The 25,342-nt window shown below is 38.3% G+C and overlaps 1 protein-coding gene across 1 annotated transcript in view; it reads right to left on the reverse strand.

Annotated features, from left to right (window-relative positions):
• Window positions 1–1,075: 1,075 nt before the first annotated feature.
• ndst1b (N-deacetylase/N-sulfotransferase (heparan glucosaminyl) 1b) overlaps window positions 1,076–25,342 on the reverse strand; it is a 71,650-nt gene continuing 47,383 nt past the window's right edge. Inside the window, exons 3-15 of the mRNA XM_066716799.1 lie at window positions 24,634–25,116; window positions 23,471–23,558; window positions 22,879–23,033; window positions 21,617–21,802; window positions 19,751–19,879; window positions 18,378–18,560; window positions 14,920–15,016; window positions 14,524–14,647; window positions 12,527–12,701; window positions 11,835–12,005; window positions 11,309–11,418; window positions 8,637–8,739; window positions 1,076–7,318 (exon numbers count right to left, since the gene is read on the reverse strand). Coding sequence (XP_066572896.1) covers window positions 7,199–7,318; window positions 8,637–8,739; window positions 11,309–11,418; window positions 11,835–12,005; window positions 12,527–12,701; window positions 14,524–14,647; window positions 14,920–15,016; window positions 18,378–18,560; window positions 19,751–19,879; window positions 21,617–21,802; window positions 22,879–23,033; window positions 23,471–23,558; window positions 24,634–25,116 — 2,124 coding nt within the window. The 3' untranslated portion in view covers window positions 1,076–7,198. The remainder of the gene's footprint in view (window positions 7,319–8,636; window positions 8,740–11,308; window positions 11,419–11,834; window positions 12,006–12,526; window positions 12,702–14,523; window positions 14,648–14,919; window positions 15,017–18,377; window positions 18,561–19,750; window positions 19,880–21,616; window positions 21,803–22,878; window positions 23,034–23,470; window positions 23,559–24,633; window positions 25,117–25,342) is intronic.

Raw genomic sequence — 25,342 nt, forward strand, 5'->3', positions numbered from 1 at the left:
AAACAAAGAGACAAACCTGTCCGAGCATAAAGAGTGGTTTCAAGTGTAGTGACAGCTTCTTGACTTTGCTTGTAGGCATTAACACATTTAATCTGTACAAACAATCACTACTAAACCATGAAAAAGCACACAATGTATTCCGAAATGACATGCTGTATTATTTATTTAATAAAAACATGCATAATGACAATTAAATTCTATTCTATAAATTATATTGCCACTTGTCTTTTAAAGCTTCACCCATTGTAAAATGTTGATAGTGTCTTTATTAATAATTTATTCCTGTATTTGATTTATTTTATTAAACATTAATCCTACATAGCTTTTAATAATGAATCTAGTATGGACAACTTGCATTTCTTTATATGAAAGCACTAAGAAAAATCCAAGAGCCTTGCTTTAGGGTTGAAGTGCTTTTCCTCAGTTTCTGACAAACATATTGTAGTATTATAAATATTTTACAGAAATTGTATGCTCTTCTAACTCGGCGAGCCACATTGTTCTGAATTGCAGGGCTACCCTAAAGTTGAGCCAGATGCAAAATGTTACTCCAGACAGGAGGATGCTGAAGAAAGCTGCACACGCAATAGCACAGGACAAAACAAGGCATTGTAGCCTTAGATTCAGAAATCCCATTTTAAACCGGTCTTGCCTAGAGATGCATTTGGCCACACACTCGAGTACTGAGTGTCTCTATTTTAGCAGCCATGACATGTGTACAACAAACCAGATCAAATCTATACATAAACTAATATTTTAGCACTACTAAAATAGGAACTTCACTTTAAATGTCTCTCATTATAATGAAAATTAAGACTTTTTAAACTACAGTGTTAGGTTTAATTTGTTTTAACTTTTATATTTTATTGAAATGCATGATATAATCTTCACTCTTTCAAATACAATGTCTGTACGAGTTTGTTGTAACAGTGTTACTAGAGAAGTTAAAGTAGAAGCTCTTCGAGTCCAAACCTTTTGTTCATCTTCAGGTGTTCTTCTACTGAAAAATATTGAAAAAAACCCCAAAACAATATAATAATAGTAAAAAAAAAAAAAGAAAACACAGCAGCCAGGCTTTTGCTCCAATGTCTCTTTAGTCAGTTCTTAGTCTCTATCCATTTTTTAAAAAAAGGAAATAAAAATAAAAAAAGACAGTGGTGTTTTTATTTGTAAATTAAAATCACAAAAATATTAGTTACACAATAAAAAATATTAACAACAATTACAGTCTTTGATTGTACAGTCCAGGTGATTATTACCGTCATTATCATCATCATTATTATTATTAATTATTAATACTCAACATTAAAATACAGGACCTTTAAAAACGCAAAGTTGGCAGTGTGCAGTGTTCAGGGACTGTGAGGAGGGCTAAGGGTTGAGAAGCTAAAGATGAGACCAGAGGAGGAGCCGAGATCAGAGTCACTGACTTCTCCCTCTTAACCCCCCAAACCTGGTCCCTGACTCTCGAAAGTCTGCTGTTCCCCTTGGATGTCACACTTGGAAGAGCGGCAGCAGAAAGCAGTCTGTTCTCTCCGGGTGCCACAGCCCTGCCGGAACAGATCACCTGCTGCCACCTCTTGCAAACCGTAATGGAGACTTTACTGAAAGACGACAAGATCCAGAATAGAAAGCAAGCAGTACTGTCTAGTGATTTTCCAGGGTCACCCCAGTGATTATAAACTTCTCATAAACACACACAACTGTCTAAACCAGTTGAATGTGCTTTTAGAGTAAAATAAATAAATTAAAAGGGGAAAAAAGCAATAGTTTACCAGACGAGAAGCTTTAAAAATGAATATAAGCAAACAAGACTTGCAGGTTATTTTTGATAAGCAGATGTTTGTCCACTATTAATACCCAGAGTTGATGACACCTCATACCATGACAACACTGATGTCGTACCACTGCACATTTCTTGCTACACTCTCCCCTGTGTAATAGAAGTGATCATTGATGTCATAAGTATAAATAGGTTTCACTGTTATTTTATTTCCTATGTAGCATACACAGATAACTTGACATTGTAGGATTTTGGGATAGCTTATTTCCCCTCTCCTCCAGTTCTCCGAGGTTCAGGTTTTGAGGGGTTACATCGCACATAAAAGTAGCACGGTGCCACCTCTTGTCGTTTTTAATAACTTAATATTCTAAAAGATTAAAAAAAAAAAAAAAAAATCAACATGGATTATCACATTAAAAAAATACTTTCCTATTGAAATGAGCAGCCGTTCACTGTCGACGCAATACAATGTTTTCAGGCCAGACTTCCTGGCACACACAGAAAGAATGCCTTGTGTTCTTCCATCAGATCAATGAAATTAGTACCTTTATACACAGTGGAACTTACTTTTGCCGTAGTAAGAACCCCGTTAATACAAATGTAATGAGACGGTGCCCGGAGCTCGACTCTGCATTACACCCTTTCCTCTGCACAATCGGGACATCCAGTGGTGTCGAGATTCTTTGCATAATCTAGGTCTCAAACAAGGTATCGGATTGTATTTAAAGAAAAATACTAAATAAAATATGAGCATCTCTTTTGATATATGAAAATGCCAACTCGTTATGTATCCACAAGGTTTTGGTTTCATTTTCGCTAGAAGAGCAAGAGCAATTAGCACAATTCTTTTGTCAAGCAACTTTGAAGTGCTCTTTCAACTTGGTTAAGAGCAGAGGGAAGGGGAAATGGTTGTCAGACTCTGGGCAGCACAAGTATGTATGTACAGATTAGTCCAGTAATACAGCAAAGAGAGGTTTAACTTCCAGTCACTTTCAGCTCATTATCTGGTGCCAAGTTGTTTTAAGAAACACTGAAACTAGTTCTCATTTTTGTCCCTTAACAGCAGAAACAAATAAAAATAAAACATTCTTCAAGAAGTAAGAACCCAAACACATGCTTAGAGTTCTTTGTGGGAAGATTAACTTCCTTGAACTTCTTACAGCTTTAAATCCAATTAAACCTCCTTTTATTTTGAAACATCTTTGTAGAACAAGCAGGACTTTTCATAATTGAACCCTTTGAACAACGTTGGGCCACACAGAAAGATACTGAATAATTCATTCGAAAAATTAGGAACAGAGAAGGAGAATTCAGCTACTTTTTACAGAGGGAGATAAGAGAGCCTTTACCCATTGCTGGTTCAGCTACTAAAAGAGCCAGTGGTTTGCTTTCAAAGGGCACCTTAAAACCATTCTACACAAGTCAATCTTGGGTACAGAAATAAAGCTGGATTAACATATACTTAAAAGTCCAGTCCATTTCCATGTTGAAATAAAGTAGAGCTGCTGTGAAGATAAAACATCTTGCCTCCTCAGTCTTCCTTTCCTAGTTTGTTCTTAAATAAGCAGACAGCGATTTGTTTTCCTCACCAGGTCGGGCATGGCAAAAAAGCATCTCATTATTCTATTCACACACACGTGCAAAGATGCTCCGGCAATTTTCCACTTTGGGGTTTAATTTACTGCCCTCCTTTTGTCTGTGTCTGCTTCTTCTGAAGATACAATTCAGAGCATTTCCTGTCTGTGAAGAGATGCCTGAAGTAGCCATTTCTGTCCAATTCACTTCAGCTACAGGTTATTATTGCAGTTTACAGAGCATTTACTTAAACATCTCCATCTCCTCTCTATAATCTACTTGCTCCGCAGTGCACAGCTGCACTTCAATTCTACAGATCCAATAGTGAACAGAAGGGGGCAGTATTTGTGCTGCAGATGCGGACGGTAAAATACACTTAGTTTTCAAACAGGCCTTCTGCAGATGTTCAAATCAGACAAACGTGCAGTGCAGTGGTGTGTAAAACGCATTAGATTACTTCAGCACATCACAGAATTAAAACCGTTTTGGCTTGTTTTAGATATGACATTAAATTCAGAGTATTTCCTACCATAAATGTTGCCCTTTCAAGGCACCGTTGCTAAATTCCCCATTCGGTGAGACGGAACAGGATTGGCGGTGGGCACAATGACATCACGTGTTCTGCAGGACGCCTAGTTTTGTTTTCTAGTTATTTCATAGTCCATCACAACTGTTATACTGAAGAGTGCATTACTTAGTGTTGCACAGCAATCTGCACTGCAATTTAGTATTTTAACTGCAGGGAACCAATTACCTAAATTAGTCTGGCTAAGTGCTGCCAAGCTTATTCTCACTGCGAGACGGCAGAACCGAGTAAAATTAAGAAAGGAAAACATTTGAGTGGTTCTGCGGAAGCACATTCTGAAAACAGCTCCCTGCTAATTGCAGTGAGACTCACACGTGACCCACAATTGTCCAAATGAATGTGATAAGATTCTGGAAAGCGTTACGCTAGGCTTGTTCAAACTTTTATGTAAATGTTCTTTATCCAACACACTACACTGTCCTTTAGAAATGTAATTTGAAAGTATAAATATAGTTGGTGGTCCTTCTCTATTGCATCATTGCATCATATCATCTTATAACTTCAAGCCTTTTAAATATCTGTGCGCTGCAGAACCTCAATAAAATCAATGGAGAGGAGAAAACAAAGGGAACACAAAACTAGCTCTGAAAGAAATGATCCTGTGGATAATCCTAATCCATTTAGTTGAAAAACTATAATTTTTGATTAGAATACTAATAACACAAATACACTGTGGATGTATCCCCTAAACTGGAATTGCATAAACGCCTTCATTCTTAGCTCAATTATTCACCCTATTTTGTGCGTTTCATAAATTGCATGTTTATAATGCATCACAACACATTTTGTTATGCTGACCTCATGCAATACCTGCACAACCTTTACAGAATGCTTGAACAGTTCCTCGTTTGTCTGAACTTGATACATATTTGTCCTTCATGGTCAAAACATTATGCTTGATGGTTAAAAACATACAAATCCATCTATGAACAATTACTCTAAGCCACTTCTGTCCATTTTGTGAGGACTTTATAGATCAAACAATGTCCTTGGGAGAATTGTTGAAATTGGCTTTAAAACTACGCTAGACTGTGCCTCGGTGACCACCACAGTGACCAAGGCTACAGCCAGGGCAGGCCGAGGGTGGCACTAACCGATTCTTCTGCATAACAGTGATATACTCCAGGCTGGAGATTAATATTACACACTTCAAATAATGTCTGCCGAAGCATGTCAGGATTAACTCCTGACAGTATTCCTTGATCCCGACTCCCCCCCCCTGCATTTTACGGTTACTGAAACTCTCTTGGATCATCACTGCTGCGTTTCATCTTTTGAAGTCGTTCTGCAAAAGTGCCTCCTGGGGCGTTTTGATGTGCTATTATATAAAACTCCTGCCATGCATTCTGCCACTTCTTGATAATAATAATAATGATAATAATAACAATAATAATAAAAACTACAACTTTAAAAGTTGAGGCTCTTTAAGGCGTACAAAGATTCCTTGAATAATTGTGACCCTGGGGCGTCATCTCAGTATTCCCATGGTAGCTCTCTTGAAACACTTACGAATGTTTTAAGTCCTTGTTTCATAACTAGAAGTGAAGACACAGCAGGCCCCCTCGCTGGGATCTGTTTTCCAATCTCATCTCTCACAGGCGATGGCACCGAGATACAAGCCAATATTGTTCAATACAAATTCTCCCCAATATACATACTTCCCTAGTGATTAATGTGATTAGAAGAGACATGACTTCCTCAAGCCTGAAAACACAGTGTGGGTTCTGCTGTACATGCTTGTAAGAAGGAATACAGTATAGGAAATAAACCTAAAAAATCCCTACACAATACGGGTTAATTCTCAATGTGGTACGAGTGTAGGGAAGATTATAATCCTTCATGCAACAGATCAATTATCAGGTATTCTTGCCTTTTTAATTATAAATTCACTCGGAGGTAGTAATTTAATTTCCAATGATATTAATCAGAACCTCTTTCCTGTTATTACAGGGATTAAAAAAAAAAAAAAAAAAAAAGACAGACTGTGCTAAATGTTTTGAATGATCTGTGAAGATCAAAGTCAGATTTAAAAAAAAAAATCTTATCTTAATAAAGGGAAATTAAATTCGGAATCTTGTGTTTTTTGACCGTTTTCCAACCTGCAAAGACTGGACCCAATTTTCACTGTAGGCAAATTAATCTCTCTGTATATATCTACAATGCCCACAGTGAAATTTACAGCCCGTTTTTTGGCTGTATACTCAGATAGGCTTCGCCCAGAATACTACTTCAAATATCAGTGTCTCTGAAATAAAAAAATAATCCAAAATCAGTGGATCACCAGGTGTTTGGTTGCATTAAAACAGTCTAGACTGACTCTCTTTGCAGTATCACCACTTCCCATTCCTCTCATACATGCACTTTTGCTTTCCTTTTTAATACTCTATAATAAAAATATTCTCATATTTAAAAAACCCACTTTTGAATTATCCCGTTTCACATTGTGCTGACATTGCTATAATTTTTTAAAATCTTTTGTTGTTGTTGTTGTTGTTTGCCGTGATAAAAAAAAAAAAAATGCCACTTTAAAATCTTGTTTAAAATAATAATAAAAACTCACCAACTTTGTTTTCCAGTTACCTGAATACTCTATGGTACTGTACCTATAGCACTACAGGCTTTGATAATTAAGAAAACAGAACAACAACAACAACAACAACAACGCTTAAAAAAAACCTAAAATAATAAGAAAAAACAAAACAAAAAACCTCTTATTGTCAACATTATCAGGGAATGAACATTCCATCCTGGCACTTGTAGATCCTTAATGGCTAGTGTATATGCTAGGCTGGCACTCCAGAGATGAAGATTCAGTTGCTCTGCTGACTGAAGAGGGTAAATGGGGGAGTTTGGGCTGAAATGCATCCTCCACTGCCCTCCCCTTGGTCTTGCCTGCTCCTGTGCTATCCAGGTTGTTTGTACGTGTGCCTTTCCCCCCCATCGCAGCTCCTTTACACCCCGGGGAGGAGAAGGAGGAGGACCGCAGCTCTACAATAGTAGAAGTACGACCGAGTTCTCAGCTTGTTCACCAATTGCTCACTCTCCCCCTCATCGCCATTCCCCCAGCGGCCCAAATTGTTCCGTCACAAAGCCAAGGCTTTGGGCCAGTCCTTGGTACCAGCCTGTGTCTCTCTCAGGTCCTGTCAGTCAGGTATATCAGCGTATGAGTTCAGCAGCTGGCAGATCAAGTACCCGCCCCCCTCTCTCTCTCTCTCTCTCTCTCTCTCTCGCTCGCTCTCGAGTGTCCGTCCTTGCTACCTCGCATTCACCAGCTCCTCCCGAAGCCAGCTAGGCAACGACTGTCCCATTTTGTACAGCAGCTTCGACAGCTCAATATTGTGCTCCCGGTAGTGGTCTCTCAGGAAAGCTCGGGACTGGGGAGAAAGGAAAGGAATAAAATAAAATGAATAACCTGGCATCCAGAAATAAAGAACCTACAAGAATGCCGATATTGTTCATCTCGTCATATCTGGGTTTCTCTGAATGCCTCAACATGGCATGCATTGTTTTCATGTCTGCATTTCGCTTGTAGAATTCATCTCCATCTTTCTGAAGAATTAAGACCTCTCAGTTCAGCAAGCAGACTTTGAACAACATTGCTGCCTGAATTTGGAAAGCTTGATTGACAGATTGACTGAGAAGTGATTCCACAGGCACTGCTTTGCAAAATGGTCCAAAGAAATGATTTCTGCTCTCGATGTCAGACCTCCCTAACAGAGAAACCTTGCTTTCAGGTCTAGTGAAGATGCAAAGCAACCCCTGGCTTTGAATGACTGCGTGGGTTCCTGTGCAGGGAGGAAGAGATCACACAAACCCACAGAAAAGCTCCACAGCAGCCGAGTTCTGATGGAGAAAACAGGCTGCTGGGACTTGCAGGGGAGTGTGTCATCAATTTACTTAACAAACCTAAAAGGATAAAAAGGAGCATGCCAATCCACTTATTTTCTATGTTTTCCAGCTATTTTATATTATGTGAATCATTACAAATTATATTTTAAAAGACAATTTCAGAAGTCTTGAACTATTTCAGCAAAAAACAAAACAAAAAATCATGGGGATGTATGTGGAGGCCTTCTACCATTTGTTATTAATGTTCTTATTTAAAGTGTATGTGTAAAATGTAGGAATATTTATTAAGAATAAACCAACAGTAAAAGCCTTACAGTTTGCAGAATATACCTGCATCTATATGACAAGTCTCATTTGAGGAAGCAGTCCTCCTACAGTTATAGCACAGTAATACAAATCGGCCAGATCTTGACCCTAATTAACTGGTTTCAAGATAGCCAAGAACAGTTGAGGTAATTCCAATGACAAAGGAAAACAAAATGTCCTAAGCACCCTACACATATCAGGAGTCTGAAACGTAATTCCTGGAGCATTGTGGTGTCTTTGGGCTTTTTTTCTTCCCAATCCAGCAAAAACTAATTCAATTGGTCTGATTAACTGATTAAATGGATAAAAGGAATACTTCTCTACGGACTGCAATTGTTATTAGTTGTGCATCTTGAATCAATTGCATATGTTAAGCCATCAACTTTAAGGAACTTTAAAACAATGCGTCATAGATTAAGCAACTAGAGTAAGTAGTTGGGATGAAAAATAGAAGATGTTTCGACCCTTCAAAGAACTAACTTTGAGAATGCATAGTTCTGGTTCACAGAGAGGTTATATATAAAGATACAAACATACATCCAAGTCCATCTCGGGATACTTTCTTCCTTTGCTCTTCCCCAGACATTTGGTCTTCCCTCCTTCTAGAAGTTGACACCAAAACCCTTTCTTGGGATCAAACCTAGACACCACCAACAAAATAAAATAATGTAATACAAAAATGAATTACTGTGGAAATATTATAGTCAGAAACTCCTTAAAAACTGATGCAACACTAAGGTCCACAAGGGTTTGAGCAGATGGATGGCAATTTACATAACTCTTCGAACAGATGTTACTGTTTACAATGTGTAATTGCGTGGTCTTGTTCTCTGTGGCAAGGATAATGTTCACAAGCCATACTTTTGTTTGTAAAGAAGACTGAAAACCTGTGCAAAGTAGGGCTGCAGCTATCGATTATTATGATAATCGATTATTCTATACATAAAACAATCGATTATTCAAATATTCACAACAATAAATTATCAATGCATTCTCATGGGGTCCTGGTGCCAACATGGCATCCTATTCTCGAGTTTGCTGAAAAAAAAACTCACAGCCGGGGCTTGCCCTGAGGAGGACAAGAAATTATACATTATACTTAATCACTTCAACTCCAGATGAAAAAACAAAAACCTTCTCAGGTACCACATTTTGAAAATAATGATAATTTAATTTCTGAAATTGCTTTAAAATGTAAATACTGTATATGATGAATGAAATACAAATTGTGTTTTTCATTACCCCTTTATGCTCCTGTGTACTACATATCCGTGTTCAGTAAAGAGATAGGTACAAGTTTGTTTTCTTATGTTTGAACAAACAAAACAATGCAAATGCATTTTAATATAATATTTTATAATAACGAACTTTTGTAATAAATACAATACACTAAAAATAAAAATATGAAACAATACACTGAAACACTAATAATATGCAATACACTGAAACTCATATGAAAATAATAAACAATGAACCGTAATTATCAATTAAAACTCAATCTCTATTAAAACTTGTGCCATCAGCGGCTTGTTCTGTGCAATGTCTTGAAATGTTCAATACAATAAAAACACGGATAAAAACATGGCATGATCGCCGTCATTCAATTCACATTCTACAGTATCATCACTGGCTTTGGGAATGACATGAAACTACATGGTATTGAGGATTTTCATTTGACGTGTGTGTGTACTTCATGGTATTGAAGTGGTCAAATGCTCAGTCCTGTTGTCCTCCATAGCGCCCAGAGTCTACGTTTCAAAAGTCTACATCTAAAATTGTATGTAGAATTTGACATGCCTGAAACATGCACATAATCCACGTGTCTTCCATTGCGGCACACATATGTTCAATATCCCACGTCTACAGCATAACTGAATAATGACTTTACACGGAAACCTGAGTTTCCCAGTTTAAACCAATTCATTTGTTCAATGCTGCGGCTGTCGGTGCACAAGCATTGGCGAGAAACCAATTAATTTTAACTGGGAAATTCTGGTGTGCTTGTATTCCAGGCACTTTTAAGTTATTCTTTACATGTGGCAAATTGCGTCTATGTGTGCCATGACTGATGACAAGTGTAGGGTTACGTGCATGTTTAGGTATGTCAAATTTGAGTTCTAATTTTGGATATAGACTTTTGCATACATTAGCATGAGAGAAAGCTTACATCGGAGGCAAGCAGAGTAAATGCAACACTTTCGTCGGCAGTTGCCATATTCCTAGCAACGTTGCAAAAACTTAGCATGCGTTTTGTTTCTGAAGCTCAAGCTTGTCGGTTGTGCTCTTTTGGAAAGCTAATTCTGATTCACACAATCCACAAAGCACCGTACGGTTATCATTCTCTCGCTTATAAATACTCCCACAGTTTTGATGCTTTCACCAGAGTTTTGTTTTGCGCGGTAGGCTGGCTGCGACATGCAGGTTCAGACATTTTCCCAGTGAGACGCACAGGTGGATGACAAACCAAGTGATGCATTACTGCCACCTACTGCTGTTTGGCATGAAACCGTTGCTCTCACACAGAGCTAGGAATACAGGCCAAGGATATTAGGCGAAAGGGCTCAGATCAAGGATATTAATAAGAATGGCAACATAGCTAAATGACTATTCGACGGCTGAAATAGAAGTCAACTTATTTTACTAGCCGGATTAGTTGAATAATCGTTGCAGCCCTAGTGCAAAGAATTAAATATTTGGTGAAACAGTCATATGTTTCATGACATGAAAAAAGTACAATACACATAAAACAAGAAATATGTTCCCATATCATTGTACCTTTAAGCCTTTTTAAATGTCAATATTGGTGCCAGTGAACACTTGATTATCAAGGTCTTGATATAGAACATGTAGAAATAATGGCATATAGCTGGATGTAAGCAAACAATATAAGAAATAGATAAATGAATGGATAAGCATTCATATTTGATGTGTTGTGCATTATGTAGGCCAAAGCCAATGCATGGGTAATACCTCAATAACCTTTAAAAATGCTCTACGCTTAAAAAAATGCAGTAGGTGTGTGCTTTCACAGAGATGCTGTTCAGAAACATTTGAAAAATGCAAAGCCACGTCCCACAGGATTCACAAGAGGCACTTGGCCTGCTCTAGGAACACTGAGGAGAACATTCATAAGTCCCACAGTCATCTCCTACAGCATTTCTGTTCAGGTACATTTTTAAGCCCATCTCCTGCAGAAAACTGCTACTTACGCCAGGATTTTGTGGTAATTAATGATATTTGTCAACCCCAGAAATTTCTGTATTTTATCCATGATCAGTGCTGGCTCAGTTCTCAACAGCTGTCCATCCAGGACCAGGATCTAAAAACAAAGAATAAAACCAGCTGAAATCCCTCCTCACACCAAATCAAGACACAAGAGGTAGGTGCAGAAGTACAAGTCTGGGGAGATTTACATATACAGTATAAGTAAAAAATGAAAGACTTTTGCACCAATTGTGAGGTAATCTACAGCAGCTGAAAACCTATAGCACAGCTAAATTTAAAATAACTGAAGTTAAAGAAATTAATTGGACAAAGCCCTACTGCAAGTTATAATTTAATTCAGTTATGGAGTCTGGAAATTAATGATTCATCAACATTTCTCTGAGGAAAACCTTTATGACTAGCTTGTTTACAGTATGTTATAACATTAGAAAGATATGGATCTGTACACAACACACACACACACACACACACACACAAGATGGCAGGTCAAGTGCAGGCAATAACACACACCTGGTTGGAGTGGTAGTAGTTTAGCCATCGCTCAAGGTGGGTAGCGTACCAGCCTGGCACCAAGCAGCGGTTCTGTAGGATGCGGAGTTTGAGGGGGGCATCGTGGCCGGCCGTGATTACCTCATGGAAAGTGTACTTCAGTGCTACTGGGTCGTCATGAGCGCGCTGGTGCTGCAGACAAAGCAAAAGCCGGAAAGTGTGAGTCGGGCAGACCGAGCCTGGAGCGAGTGGGTAGTCAGTGACAGCTGGAGCTCAGCCACAGCACAAAGCAAGGTAACAGCACAACAATATGGGAACCATGTGGCATGCCAACTAATCTCTAGTGCAGCACTTGAGGTTTTCAGAAATACGACTGTGTTGGTGTGCACAGACTGGGGATTGGAAATAAACAGATGTAGATTGAGACAGAAACAATTGGAGCATTTCAGTGTAGCGCTTTATGGTTAAGCTGCAATCTCAATGCAATTAATATATTGGCACATCGTGACCGTTGATCACAGGGGACATCTTCTGTCAGCAGTCAACCTACTAGGTCTTGGTACGAGGAAGCCTCTCATTTAGAAGGTTTGAAAGGTTTTGCTTCCCTTCTCTTAAAAATCTTTTCTGTGCAAAAATAAACTATTTCCATAGTAACAATCATAACTCAGTCAATCATAACACTTAATGACCTTGTGGGTTTGACAGTGGCTTACCTGGTACCAGGAATAGGCCCGGTCTGCAGGGTTGATGAGTATAGTGATGACCTTGGCCTTGGGTAAGAGAGAAGCTGCCCTCTTTGGTGCCACCTCCGAATCAAAGTAATTGGCACTCTTCTCAAAGTAAAAATCTGAACTGGTGTTGGAGGGAAGGGGAAAGTATTCCATATACCTACAGGAGGACAAATGCAAAATGTGATGCATTATTATCGATTTATTTTAGTATTTATTTTATTCCTGTTCAGAAAACATAGTAACGATAGTAATTAAGTAAAATGTGTTTTGTTCCAACTGAGGTCATAATTGCTTAATTGAATCCTTAATTGAACTAACAAAGCAATATACCGTTAAAAATCTAGTTAAGACCTCGGTTGGAATAAAAACCAGCAGGGCAGGGGGTACTGCTGGACCGGTTTGAAAACGACTGCTCTGCATCTTTCCAATGCTTCTCTGACAACTTGTATATGATTCCAGCGTGTTACATCCACTTCTGAATCCTGCTTGTTCTCTTGGTTGGGTGAAGTCCAGTGTGTCTTGAAGGCGATGTTAATATCTCTAAATACTTTGTATAAGATGGGCAGTAGACTAACGGGACAATAATTCTTCAGATCTTCTATGTCTCCATTCTTGTGAAGGAGAATGACTGAGTTGTATTGTTCCACTCATCTGTATATATCATCAAGATATATACATTTAATATTGGATAATATATAGGTCAACCTATGAATGGTTATGCTCATTTTGCAAAGGTCTTACAGTTAAATCAAAAATACTCTCCTAGTAATATAATTACCAAATGTTCTCAAAATTAATGAATCGAGAATCAGAAGCTGCCGACATTAATGCTCATAGCACGTTCAATGCTAGGAGAAACAATAAAACTTTCTAATTACTGGATGCAGTTACTTGAAACATTTGATAAATTGAAGATTTGGACTTGCAGAGATAAACTGTGTCCGTAAAGTGAAATGACTCAGCCAAGTGAAGCGAATCAAACACTCAAAATCATGAGCTGTCGTTAATATAATTACAATTCAGATTATTGCTAGTATGAAATGCTTTGATCCATCTGCCAGGGCTTCCTAGTTATTATGGAAAGCCCAGATAAACATTATCTTAATACAAGTCGTGCAGTTTTAAATGTTTATTAGATTTGAATGGAAGCCGTTTATGGTATTGAACTGTACCACATATGTACGTAAATGGACAAAAAGGCAGCAAACAACAAACAAGTGAACAGTTTGCATTTAAGCATTGAAAGATTGCCCCTAAATATCTATAGATGCATATACATACACCTATTATATATCTGGGGCAACAAATAGCGTTATTTTTCCATCCTTTCTTGCTCTGATCTATCCCAAAATGAGACTGGATTATATTGCTTCTCTTGCATCACTACATTAGAACAACAAAAAAGAAAAGGCCGTCCCTGATTAATTTAAAGTGACAGATATTAAGTCCAAGTCACTGGCTTCATGGTGCAAGTTGTATTTATTTTAATGGTTTCGTGCCACATTTCACAGCTTCAGCACTCCGAAGCACTAACCCTTTAGAGATGGGTGATAAATACTATTTATTCGCATTAGAACGGAGGAGAAGAGGAGAGTGCAGCTATATATAGGACTGGGATTCTTCACTGGGGAGTTCCATAGTGGAAAATGCTCACATTCCTTTATGGTGCAGGGTTTCATTAGTGATGAATAGCTAGGCTGAGAGGATGTCAGCCCATTGTTAGCTGGAAAACTCAACATGGCACATTCTGAAACTGTAGAAGTGTCAAAGACTTTACGCCCCTGCTTTGAAATTTTAATATTTGATGGTCCTCTTGTAAGGCACTAAAAAGATGAGGGTAGTTATTTTTATATTATTTAGTACTTTTATACATCTTTATTACTGCACATATATTTGAACCTTCTCCTCCTAATCAAATCGCCTCATCACAGTCCCTGTACACGGCCATGAAATTAATGTAATAACTATAGAGCTCATACCAGTCTATTCCTTTGTGGTAGTTGTGTCCATTGAAGAACTGGATTTCTTCAAAGGTTTCCTTGCTTGGATAATTACTGGTGAGATCAGGATGCATACCCAAGAAGAGATAGAGAGCTGTGGTACCTTCATAAACACATTTTAAAATGAGTGTTAACATTAGTGGAAGCAAATAGTAAAAAAAACAAACAAAAATAACTACTAATAATATGTAACAGAAAATAGGGAAAACAATCATAGTCCTCTATGGCAGGAATTTAAAGTTTTAAACACTAGCAAGTTCAGGGTCTAATACAGAGAAAAATAAATCAGATTAAATCAGTTAGAACATTCAGATTACAATCTTACACAAGCAATACATCGTGTGGCCTGCAGAGGGCGCCTGCTCCATTTCATACCTGTCTTCTGTGGACCGATGACGAGTAGTTTTGGAAATCGGTCACAAGTTTTTTCTTTTGACCAGATATCTTTGTGCCTTTTGTCTTCACAAGGGTCCTGAAAGACCAATCAGAGACGTGCAAAACAAATAAATAACCCACAAACTACAGGACAGAGTTTTTCCGTTGGTAACCAACAGCTCTTTATGGTTAGGAGCGGAACTGCATGAACGCACAAATCTCAATACCCTCCAACCGACAACGGGGACTGTATGGATTCCTGCTGGTTCAGTGGACAATTTTATAAGTGGTAGGCCTCCACAGCAATTACTCCCAAGACAAAAACTGCAACTAAATTGTGCTCTGTAGACGGGTCTTACATGTTGCCAAGCTTAGCGTAATTATCAGCCCAGATAAGAATGTGAGCAGCAATCACAACCGATTACAAAAACAGGCCAGAGGAAAGACAAATCTGGAGGAATCGCCCAAAGAAAAGAGATCCATATTACAGGTTAGGGATTTCAAATAAATAAATAAAAATATGGAATGAAAGACTTAAAACTTCTCTGAATTGCAGTGCTGACTCATTTCACATTCTGGTCCACAGCTGCGGATCCATAATTACATTTATTCTGATTACCCTACGACTCATTATATCTCTGTGGTTCCAGGCCGGCTGCATTAACTGTAGTTCTCTTTATTGCCGTCCTTGCATTGATCATTCTTGTTTCATCCTCTGGACAGTAACTATCAAAGTGCTTTGGGTCAGAACAAAAAACACCTCTGTGATTCAGTGTGGTTTCATCTGCTCTTCACTTGTCAGATGCCCTCACAAAGAAAATTCTACGTTCATTTGCATCAGCACGCTACAGATACAACAAACGATCAAAGATGGGATTTCATGTTTAATTCTCTCGTGTTACAAGGGTCATCATCCGTTTACGGTTAAACTGTACTGGATTCAGATCAACAGATTATGAGCGCAATTAATACAGGGATAATAATTAACTTACATTGCATAAGCCTTTATAAAGAGCCCTTGTTATACATCACCACTGATATTCTATAATGAGTATGATTAAAGTATAGTGCAATTTGCAATTTCGTCCATCTTGTGTAATCTTTGGGTTTCAATATAAACAAATACATACATAAATCCGTATCATTTCATTCTATTCGGGGACAAGAAGGTAAATGAAAAGTAATAAAGTAGTCGTTTTTGATTTTTGTATTCAGGAAAGCTTAAGGCTTACAAAACAATTACAGACCTTGTCAGGTAATGATTATTACAGCATACTGGACAGATGGAGAAACAAGAACAGAGATGCACAGGGAACGGGAGGGTCAGGCAGACAATAGGGCGTTTGTGCCAGGAGGGAGAAGACAAGACTCGACCTGTTTGCCAAAAGACAGGGCAGCAACATCCAGGGAGGCATTCACAAAGCAAACCATAACCCAAGGCCAGCGGGCAGGGAGGAAAACAGCTGTGTGTTATGTGGAGAGTATTTTAATGTATTAAAGAGTTTTCTGCTTGTTTTAAATCAAGAAAAGAAAATCACAACTTAAATTATATGTGAAGCTTGACAGTTACAGATATAAAGGTTATTTAATAATACAATAAATAGCCCCTCCATAAGTATTTTCAGCGATGATCAGCAAATTCAAAACTGGAACCTCTTCGGGTTGTGCAGTCCATGAAGAGACCATGACATTTCTACAGTTATTTTGGTTTTATTTGTATGTATATTAATCTGTATTATAAGAGAAGTACCTGTGGAAATGTGTGCTCAAATATCCTGCTGCATTTAGATTTTAAATAACTTAAGCAAAGGTTACTGCATTGTCAGTCAGGAAAATACCAGAACAAAGTGTAAAATTACAGGCCATCAATACCAATAATTGTAGCAGGGAAAGTTGTTTTATGGTTTTACTGGACTTTACGGTTTTATAGCTTATTTGTCCACAAAGTTAATAAGCTCCAACCTATTGATTGTTTTGAATTCTCGAAACGGCAAATCGATGGTGGATGGCAGGGGAGAATGAGAGGAAAAAAACATAAAAAACCTCTCTGCTGCAGAGTGTAAAAGTGTACCTCTTGAAAATCTTGATTGAGTCTCATCATGCTTGTCAGATCACTGGCTTAGTGGTTTAGGAATCTCTCTGGTTGCTTTATACTTGAATCAATGTATAGCCATTGAGCCTCTGGAATTTATAAAGTTTCCTTCAAGAAGTAGTTTTATAACCTTCTATATCTAACGACATCCATGAAAGCATTTTTTTTTATTGCCGAGACTTCGTAAGTAAAGTAAAGCTTTCTGGCAGAAAGAACATGAGAGTCCATAAATTATGTACTTCACTCATAAATAAAGAACAAAAAATAATAATAAAATAATTCCCCTCTGAACAGACAATATCAAATAACATGCAAATCCTGGAGCCGACTTCTAGATTTTCGATTTTTAAAAGACTATCCTAGATTTGCTAAACTTCCAACTCTACATTTGAACAATACTTCGGTTTCTTACTGTCTCAGATTTCCCATCACCACATATCTTATTGTGTCTCACGCTTACCATACTTCCAGGAATTGCCTTCTTCACAAACCCAGTGCTTTTAAAACCCTCTTGGCTCCCAATAATCAAGATGGATAAACCAGAGAACAGCCTTGTATTTAGATGATACAAGTGTTCTACATTTACTAGGAAGAGGTACCGAATTCCTATGGCTGAGGGAACCCCAACTGAATCGATCAAATGAGCCTTGAACTATACCTTTTAATATTATATGCTTTTATATTCTATAATGTAAGACCTTATACTGTATCTCATATACACATGTCAATTGTGAATTTGTAAAATGTATTATGCCTGAACTGCACTGTATTATTGCACTTTGTATTGCTCATATATTTTGTAAGTCAGCCCCTGGACAAGGGCATCTGCTAAGAAATTACTACTACTACTACTACTACTACTAATTATTAAGAAAAGAAAGAAAAAGAAAAACTGCAGGGCAAAAGCCCCACAAGCTCAGTCAAGGCAGTCTCTTAGTGAGTCAAACCCCCACAACTCAGAAATAGGGCCAACACTTCCTGGCGTTGCCCAAATTGTCTCTGATCTTACCGAAGAAAAAGTACACACCTGTCACTCTTGATTCAAGTGTAACTGAAACATTTAGAAACTTGGAAATGGGTGAGTGCCGTTTTTTTACGTCCAAATCTATCAACTATTAAATTCAAGTGCAAAACCACACAATTATTTTTTCATAGTCCAAAACTGAAACAATGGCTGACTTACTAGCTTACCTTATGCATACTATAATTCATTAGAAAAGGACTGGGTTCATCTGTACGAGCTGCAGTACATGCGTTTCAGCAAAGGAGCTTAAATCGCCATAAATCAACACAGTTTTGGTTATCATTCCGCTTGTTATGGTTCAGATGTGGATTCATTCAGTGCAAAATGGGAGCAGTTTTTTACCTGCCAGAGGGGGTCTCTCTCCTCAGGGAAGATCTGGAAGTAGCGTTGGGCGAGCTGGACGGGAGGCAGAGTCTGCAGCTTCAGATTGGTCCAGGACTGAGTGAATTTGATGAGGTTCTTGAAGGTGTACAGCCCGAGCCGATCATTGCCATAGTTAGACAGGTGGGTCATGAAAATGCTAATCTGAAAGGAGCAGAAAAATCTATTGTTTACAGTTCTTGTGCTTTAAGGTGTAGACCACATACCCCAGACATCCCCTTTACTGTATTTCAGACACAATTTAAAGTATAGAACTTAAAATGTGTATCAACATATACAACATAAAATAGAGAATTTGTTTTTAACACATTTTCATAGCAGCGCTCTGGGCAGAACATTGATCTGGCTGATAAAGTTTGCTGCAAACACAGATCACAAGAAAAGGTTTTAATAATTGGAATAGATATAATGATACCCTGAAGGGGATATGGAAAAAAGAAATGTATTTGTGAAAAGCACTCAGTGTACGTCTTCCACACAGGAGCCAAATGGAACTGAAGCTCACAAGGAAAAGTCATTCCACAAAATAAAGAATGATCGAACAGATAAATAGTAGCTGTACACTTTGCTGTACGTCTTTGTTCCCTTTCTTGGTTTAACAGAAAGTGAAAAAGACATGCCTTACAAGACGCAGAACTGAGGCAGTCCTGTGCACAATGTATTCAGGTGTAACTAAACCAGTGATTGAGTTACAATGATGTGAAGGGGCGTAGGAAGGGAGAGGGGAAAAAAAAAAGGCACTTTCAATAGAGCACATAGAGAGCAAAATAATACAAAGAAATAAAAACACCAGGTGTGCTCAGCTGAAAGTGATAGAAGGAGGTTGCATTAGAGAGTTGGAAGGTTTTCATGTTAAGGGGTGGTAAAAGAAAAAAGCTTCCACAACAATGAAAGGATGCTGTGTTTAGTCAGCTGAGCAAGAAAAAGAGCTGTAAATGGAAAACGAAAATGGAACAAGCAGCTTTTGTTTGCTATTAACATTTTCACTATGTCTTTGAACAGAGAGATTTTCTTCATTTTTTAATAGACCACATACAAAAGTACCAAAATACCTTTCTATACCATTAAAACGTATATACACACACATACACACTTACATCAGCCTTCCATTTGTAGTAAAAGTCAGATTTTCCACAATTTTCATGATTTTAAACTATCTAATTGTGACACAACCCATTTTATTTGTCCTGCATGGTCCTTGACAATTGCTTCTGCATGGATGATTTGTCAAATCAACTAACTGTTAAACAAACACAAATGACTGTTGCCACCTCTGTTGGTGCATTTAAAATACATGTACGTATACAATAAGTTAAAGCATCATGGTAACTTACAGGGTTCAACAGGACTGTGAGGAAGAGTTCCCCACCATTAATGATTTTATCGAGCTCCTTGGGGCTGCCTGGGTATTCATTGTAGAAGATCGTGTGTGTGAATAAGCCACAGGTCTGCCTTGGGAGAACCTAAGAACAGAAAATGTTGGTTTAGATGCAGGATATGATAAACACAGATGGTAGCATGGTCTGAAACATGCATGGAACAATGTCTTTAGCTTAACTACTGGAGTATAAACCTTACATAAGATTTATCTGGGATAAGTTAAAATCTCATTAGTAGTAGTAAGATGTACAAACTACGCTAACAATAATTCATTAACGAGGTTTGAGTTTGTAAACATCTACATCTCTCAAAACGAAGCATGGTGTGGAGCATATCGGCAGTGAATGAGTTAATTGTAATGGCTAGGAGATGAGATGCGGAGAGACTTTTCAAAAGACAAGAAAATGCTTAAAAAGTTAAACTGCACAGTTGCAAGGAGAGCTGTGAAATGCTGATTAAGGGCAGAGATATCGATCTTAAAACCTTGGAGATTTTACCACTAAGTTACAGCTTCAGACTTTCATTAGGAATATTTCACTAGGAAGTGTCAAGGTTGCTGCAGATGACGGCATCACTCTTTAGCCAAGAGCTTCAAATGTGGAAATATTAAAAAGGCATAGAAGGCCATATTTCTTAAGGGAGGAAAAAAATAATGCAAACTCACCCCGTTATTTTTCTCAAAGGGAAAGAATAAAATAAAATGCACACGGACCATTCTATTCTTAACTAATACATGTAGGAGCTCTTAAGTAAACCCTTGAGGTTATTCATATGAAGCTTTCCAATTTCAATGTAAAGCTTCAGAGTCGAATTCATGTTGTGGCAAGTGTGTTGTGAATATGGTTCTACATCCACTGAATCACTTGTTTGCCAGACACAGAGCAATATCCATAATGCTTTTTCATCCAATTTGTTCTTAGCACAATTTATTCCCAAGGTATAAATAGAGCCATGAATAATACAAGACTTGTCAGAAGCAGCTCTCGAATGCCAGTCCTGAGATAAACTGGGTTATTCGCTTGTGCTCTGTAAAATATAATGCGTGCCTTTCTTCCCAAAAAAATAAATAAAAAACGGAAATGAATAAATAAATATATATGTAAATACATTCAAACATAACTCAAAGTGCAAAAAATGCAAAACCAAAAAAAATGCATTTCAATCTATAAGTAATGTTCGTTACAGGCTTACATGGGTTCTTCACAGGAAAAGCAATGTCTTAACCATCAAAACTTTTAATGCCTGATAAGTAGACACACCTGGCCTCTATTTCAACAATGCACTATCTTTAAGTACACCGTCCAAGGGTTTAAAACATTTCAACCTTGCACACTTTCCAGCTCAAAAAAGAAAATCAGGAACATACCAGAACAAAGTGTTTGGAAAACAGCTATAGTTTGAACTCACAGTTTAGTAAAAGGGACTTGGAAAAATGTATTAACACAAACAATTTCAACAAAGCACTCTAGCACTTCAGTGGAAGGCTGAAGTTCTCCTAATAATAACAACTCCCAACTGGCAATGTGCTACAATCTCTTCATTTTTACGGTCAAGTTCATTCTCTCAAAGCCACATTTTGCACTTCTTAAATCAGGTTTACTTTAGGAGGTAAACATGCATCTGAACTCCGGCCCTTGTGATCCACTACAACCATTTTAAAGTCCTCAGGTCTTAGGAACACAATAGAAGAGACTAGGCCCAGGTCACAAATGAACCTCAAAATGATCGTCGAGTCTTTCAGGACAGCTACAGTACCAATTTTGGCAGATGTCCGTGAGCTGCAGGGGTACAGTGGCACAGAGTGGGGCGATGGCTCTTACACTTATTCCACTGTGGATGAAGCCGCGGCGGTAGCGGGCAGGTTTCAGGTGGGGGTATTCCTCTGTGCTGGTCACCTTGATCCCCCAAACCTTCTTCCAGGCCTCATAGAGCTGCACATGGACAGGATACACTCCAGAGTGATGGGGGGCCACTGCATAGCCCATATTAGTGGGGATACCATGCTCCTGAAAGAGGTAAAACTTTATATTTAAAGCATGTTATAGGTATTCATGCTATTTAGAGAATATATCAGGTGCATAGTGATGTGCATGTTTGTGCAGTGAAAGGATAAATGATTTTGTACCCTGGGGTAAAAAAAAACATTGTGCCATTTAGTTAAGAAAAATAAAGTAATGAAGTAAAATGTAGGCTAATACTTTGTTTGGGATGATCATGCCGCCTGCATAGGTTTCCCTTCTATTAATTGGCCCTGAAGAGTTTGTTGTTGCTTTCATAATTGGGATTAAGAAACAAGGTTATCTTCTTGCTACTTAAACAGCTTGTTGCATGGTGTGTGGTTTTAAAATATCAATGTTGTGGTGCCACTTGTGGATAAATTGCTAAACCTCCACAGAAAAAAATAATGACTCAGCTATAGAAGATAATTTCTCATTTCATTGAGTTACATTTTATTCTTCACTTGGCAAAAATGCACTCTTCCTTTTGTTCTGAATGCTAAATTAGGCCATTCAGTCAATAGTTGATATTTTGTAGGAGCAGAGTTTTGAGTATTTACATCAGGTAATGTACAGACTAGCTACTTGAGTTGTCACCAGTCTTGAACACCATTCCTTTTAGTAATGGTGCAAAGCATTGTAGTCACTCTGTAAACACTCAACTCACTTAAATGATTTTGAGGATGAAAGGTTTGGTCTTTTGAAACGTGTTTCTATTATTCTAAATCTGACAGAGACATTTGTCATTGTTGCTTGACAAGTTATACCTTTTTTCATGAGTGACTTTTCCAGGGTACCAACTGGTGTGATTGTCGTTTATTATTTTGTTAGAAGCTTAGGTGTTTATTCCAAGATTTTATTATTTATTTTAAATCAAGCTTGTCTGTCTTATTCCAGCTCTGACAGCACTGTGAACAGCAATCTGTTAAACAACTTAAACACTCCAGAAAGAAGTTCTTGAAAGAATGAAAGCGATCAAGTTGCTACTTAATATTCCAGGGATACCCATAGATGTGTGATCACGACTTCCCCTTCACAACAGGGAGAGCAACAGTAGTGTAAGCATTCTGCAGCCCCAGACTTACAGTGGCAAAACGCTTGTTGAGCATCATTTGTTCTGCTAGCACGGTCTGATTGTGGAAAAGATGTGGCTGCATGTGACTCCACATGTGCGGGAACCACCAGAACTCCTTCACATAAGACAGCAAAAGGTCGTCCCCCTTGTCCTCCTCATCCGTACCTTAAAACATGGGGCAGCACAACCAAGAGGTTACAACCCCCTTACACAGATGAAACATTCATTACATTTCTTTCTACATTAATTACACTCATACTGACTTGCCATGCAATGTTACAGCTCTCACCGTCACTAAGAATGTCCTAAAATCTCAGTCAAAGGTAGACAAACTACAATTTCTGCCCCTCGCTCTCTCTTCGGTTATATTTACAGAAATACCTGTCATTCTGAGAAATCTTACTTCTGGGAAGATGAATCACACTGTACTTCCACCACACAAGGAAGACTTTGAGACTGTGCACAGAGATGATTGTGTGTAACCTGTACACTGTAGCTGAATATACAGAAGCTTTGACCACTCAGAGACCTCGCATCTCACATCTACTAACCACAGCATTAAAGATATAGTTCGGATACAAGTTATAATCTCATGGACTTACCAGTGTGAAAAAACTTTCCTGAGAAGCCAAGATTGAAGGTAAAATTGGGAACATAGGTGCGTAGCTCATTCTGAGTCTCCAGCAGAGCCTTGAAAATACAAAACACATCTGGTGGTCAAAGATACAACAAAATGCATATCACAAAGGAAAAGCCCAGTGCTCCAAACAACCACTGTTATCGTGCCAAACCACTTCCGTCAGACTTCAGTCAATAAAATCACTATATTAAATAGCCTGGCTTCTGCTTCAAGTTTTTTTTTTTTTTTTTTGTCTTGATTGTTCCGCTTGATCTCCATAAGGATGTTTGCAAAATCTGCAGTCTAAAGCACATTTTATTTCTGTCCCATCAAGGCATAATTCATATTTAACATCGAGAACAATAAATTGTCAAACGGTTTGCTTTGATTTTTTTTTTTAAACCCGACTTCTTTCCCCTCTTGAACATTTATTTCTGGGTGCTACAAAATAGTTTAAAAAAAAGCAAAAGTACTTAAAATATTCATGCCCATGGCTAAGTTTATGAATATCTTTGAGCAATAATATTATCCTCTCTGTCAGATTCAAACATTATGTTATAGGTGTCTAAAATTCTTTCAAAGGTAACAAATACAAGGCATGCATCAAGGGCATGAACTGATCAATAGCTTCCCTGTAGGGAAATGCATTTTTTATTTTTTATAAATGGGAGTAAGAGGTGAAATACGATTTTAAAAATGTATATATTAAAAAAATAAAACACATGAAAGCAGCCAATGGATTCATGCCAACTGCAGTGCACACTTTATACAGTAAACAACACTGATTTAAAATGTTGTGCAGAACATTTGTTTTTGTTCTTTGGTCAGAGGGGAAAAAGGCATTCTGGGAGCATGATACAAAGATACCTGGAATCGTCAGGCATCTTTGTATCATCTAATTGCTTGATATTTAAGCCTGTCAGCACAAAACCAGGCAAAAGAATACCACTGCCCTCTGCAGAAGGACTTTATCATCACCACTTGGCATTCATAAACCTGGGGGCTATATTTATATAAACAAAAAATAATTCATTTTAGAAAACTAACTGAAGTTCTTTAATGGCTACAAGGGGAGAGGAAAAAAAAAACATTTCCCCCCCACTCTGTTCCATGTTCCCCCCCAAAAACATAGAGAAACTCAAATACCTTTACATCCGGGACCTTCATGCGTGTGCCCTCTTTGCCGACAAAGATATCATCAATGTCCACCAGCAGGTAGCGGTCCAGAGACAGGGAGAGACGCTTGCCTGTCAGGAAGGACACGGCGTCCACAAAGACCAGTTTGTGCAGCCAGAAGTTGAGGTTGTTGCCGAAGAGGACACGCTGGATGCCGTCGTGGAGCCCCAGGTCCTGCACCACGGAGGTGTGCAGCGCGGCACTCACGCCCAGCTGGGGGATGCTCTCTGCAGACTTGGTCTTGGCCAGCAGCACGGGCTCGTAGGTGGAGTGGTTGGACTGGAAGACGGTCCAGTCATCGCCAGGCAATAGGCCCTGCTCGACCTCGTGAGCTTTTGTGATGAACAGGAGGGGGGACTTGGAGTTCACACTGCAGTCCTTCAAGCCCAGGTTGGAGTGCAAAAACAGCGGGAAGCCCTTTAACTGGGCACTGAGCAAACTGTTCTCATTGGCCTACAGGAAAGCAATTTAAAAATCAAATCAATAGGGTTTCAATCAGACACAATTTCCAAAACTGGCATATTCAAACTTTTCCCAAATAAAAAGAGTTGTAAAATAAAAGGCTGTTCAATTCTACTAATATTTAATTAACAGCTCTTCGCTTTGGGCTAAATAGCAAGACAACATATTATCCATTTTCATTTTCTGCAACATTACATCCAATAGTGCTTGTAACTTT

This window comes from Amia ocellicauda, chromosome 11 (assembly GCF_036373705.1).
Source record: "Amia ocellicauda isolate fAmiCal2 chromosome 11, fAmiCal2.hap1, whole genome shotgun sequence".
Taxonomy (NCBI): domain Eukaryota; kingdom Metazoa; phylum Chordata; class Actinopteri; order Amiiformes; family Amiidae; genus Amia; species Amia ocellicauda.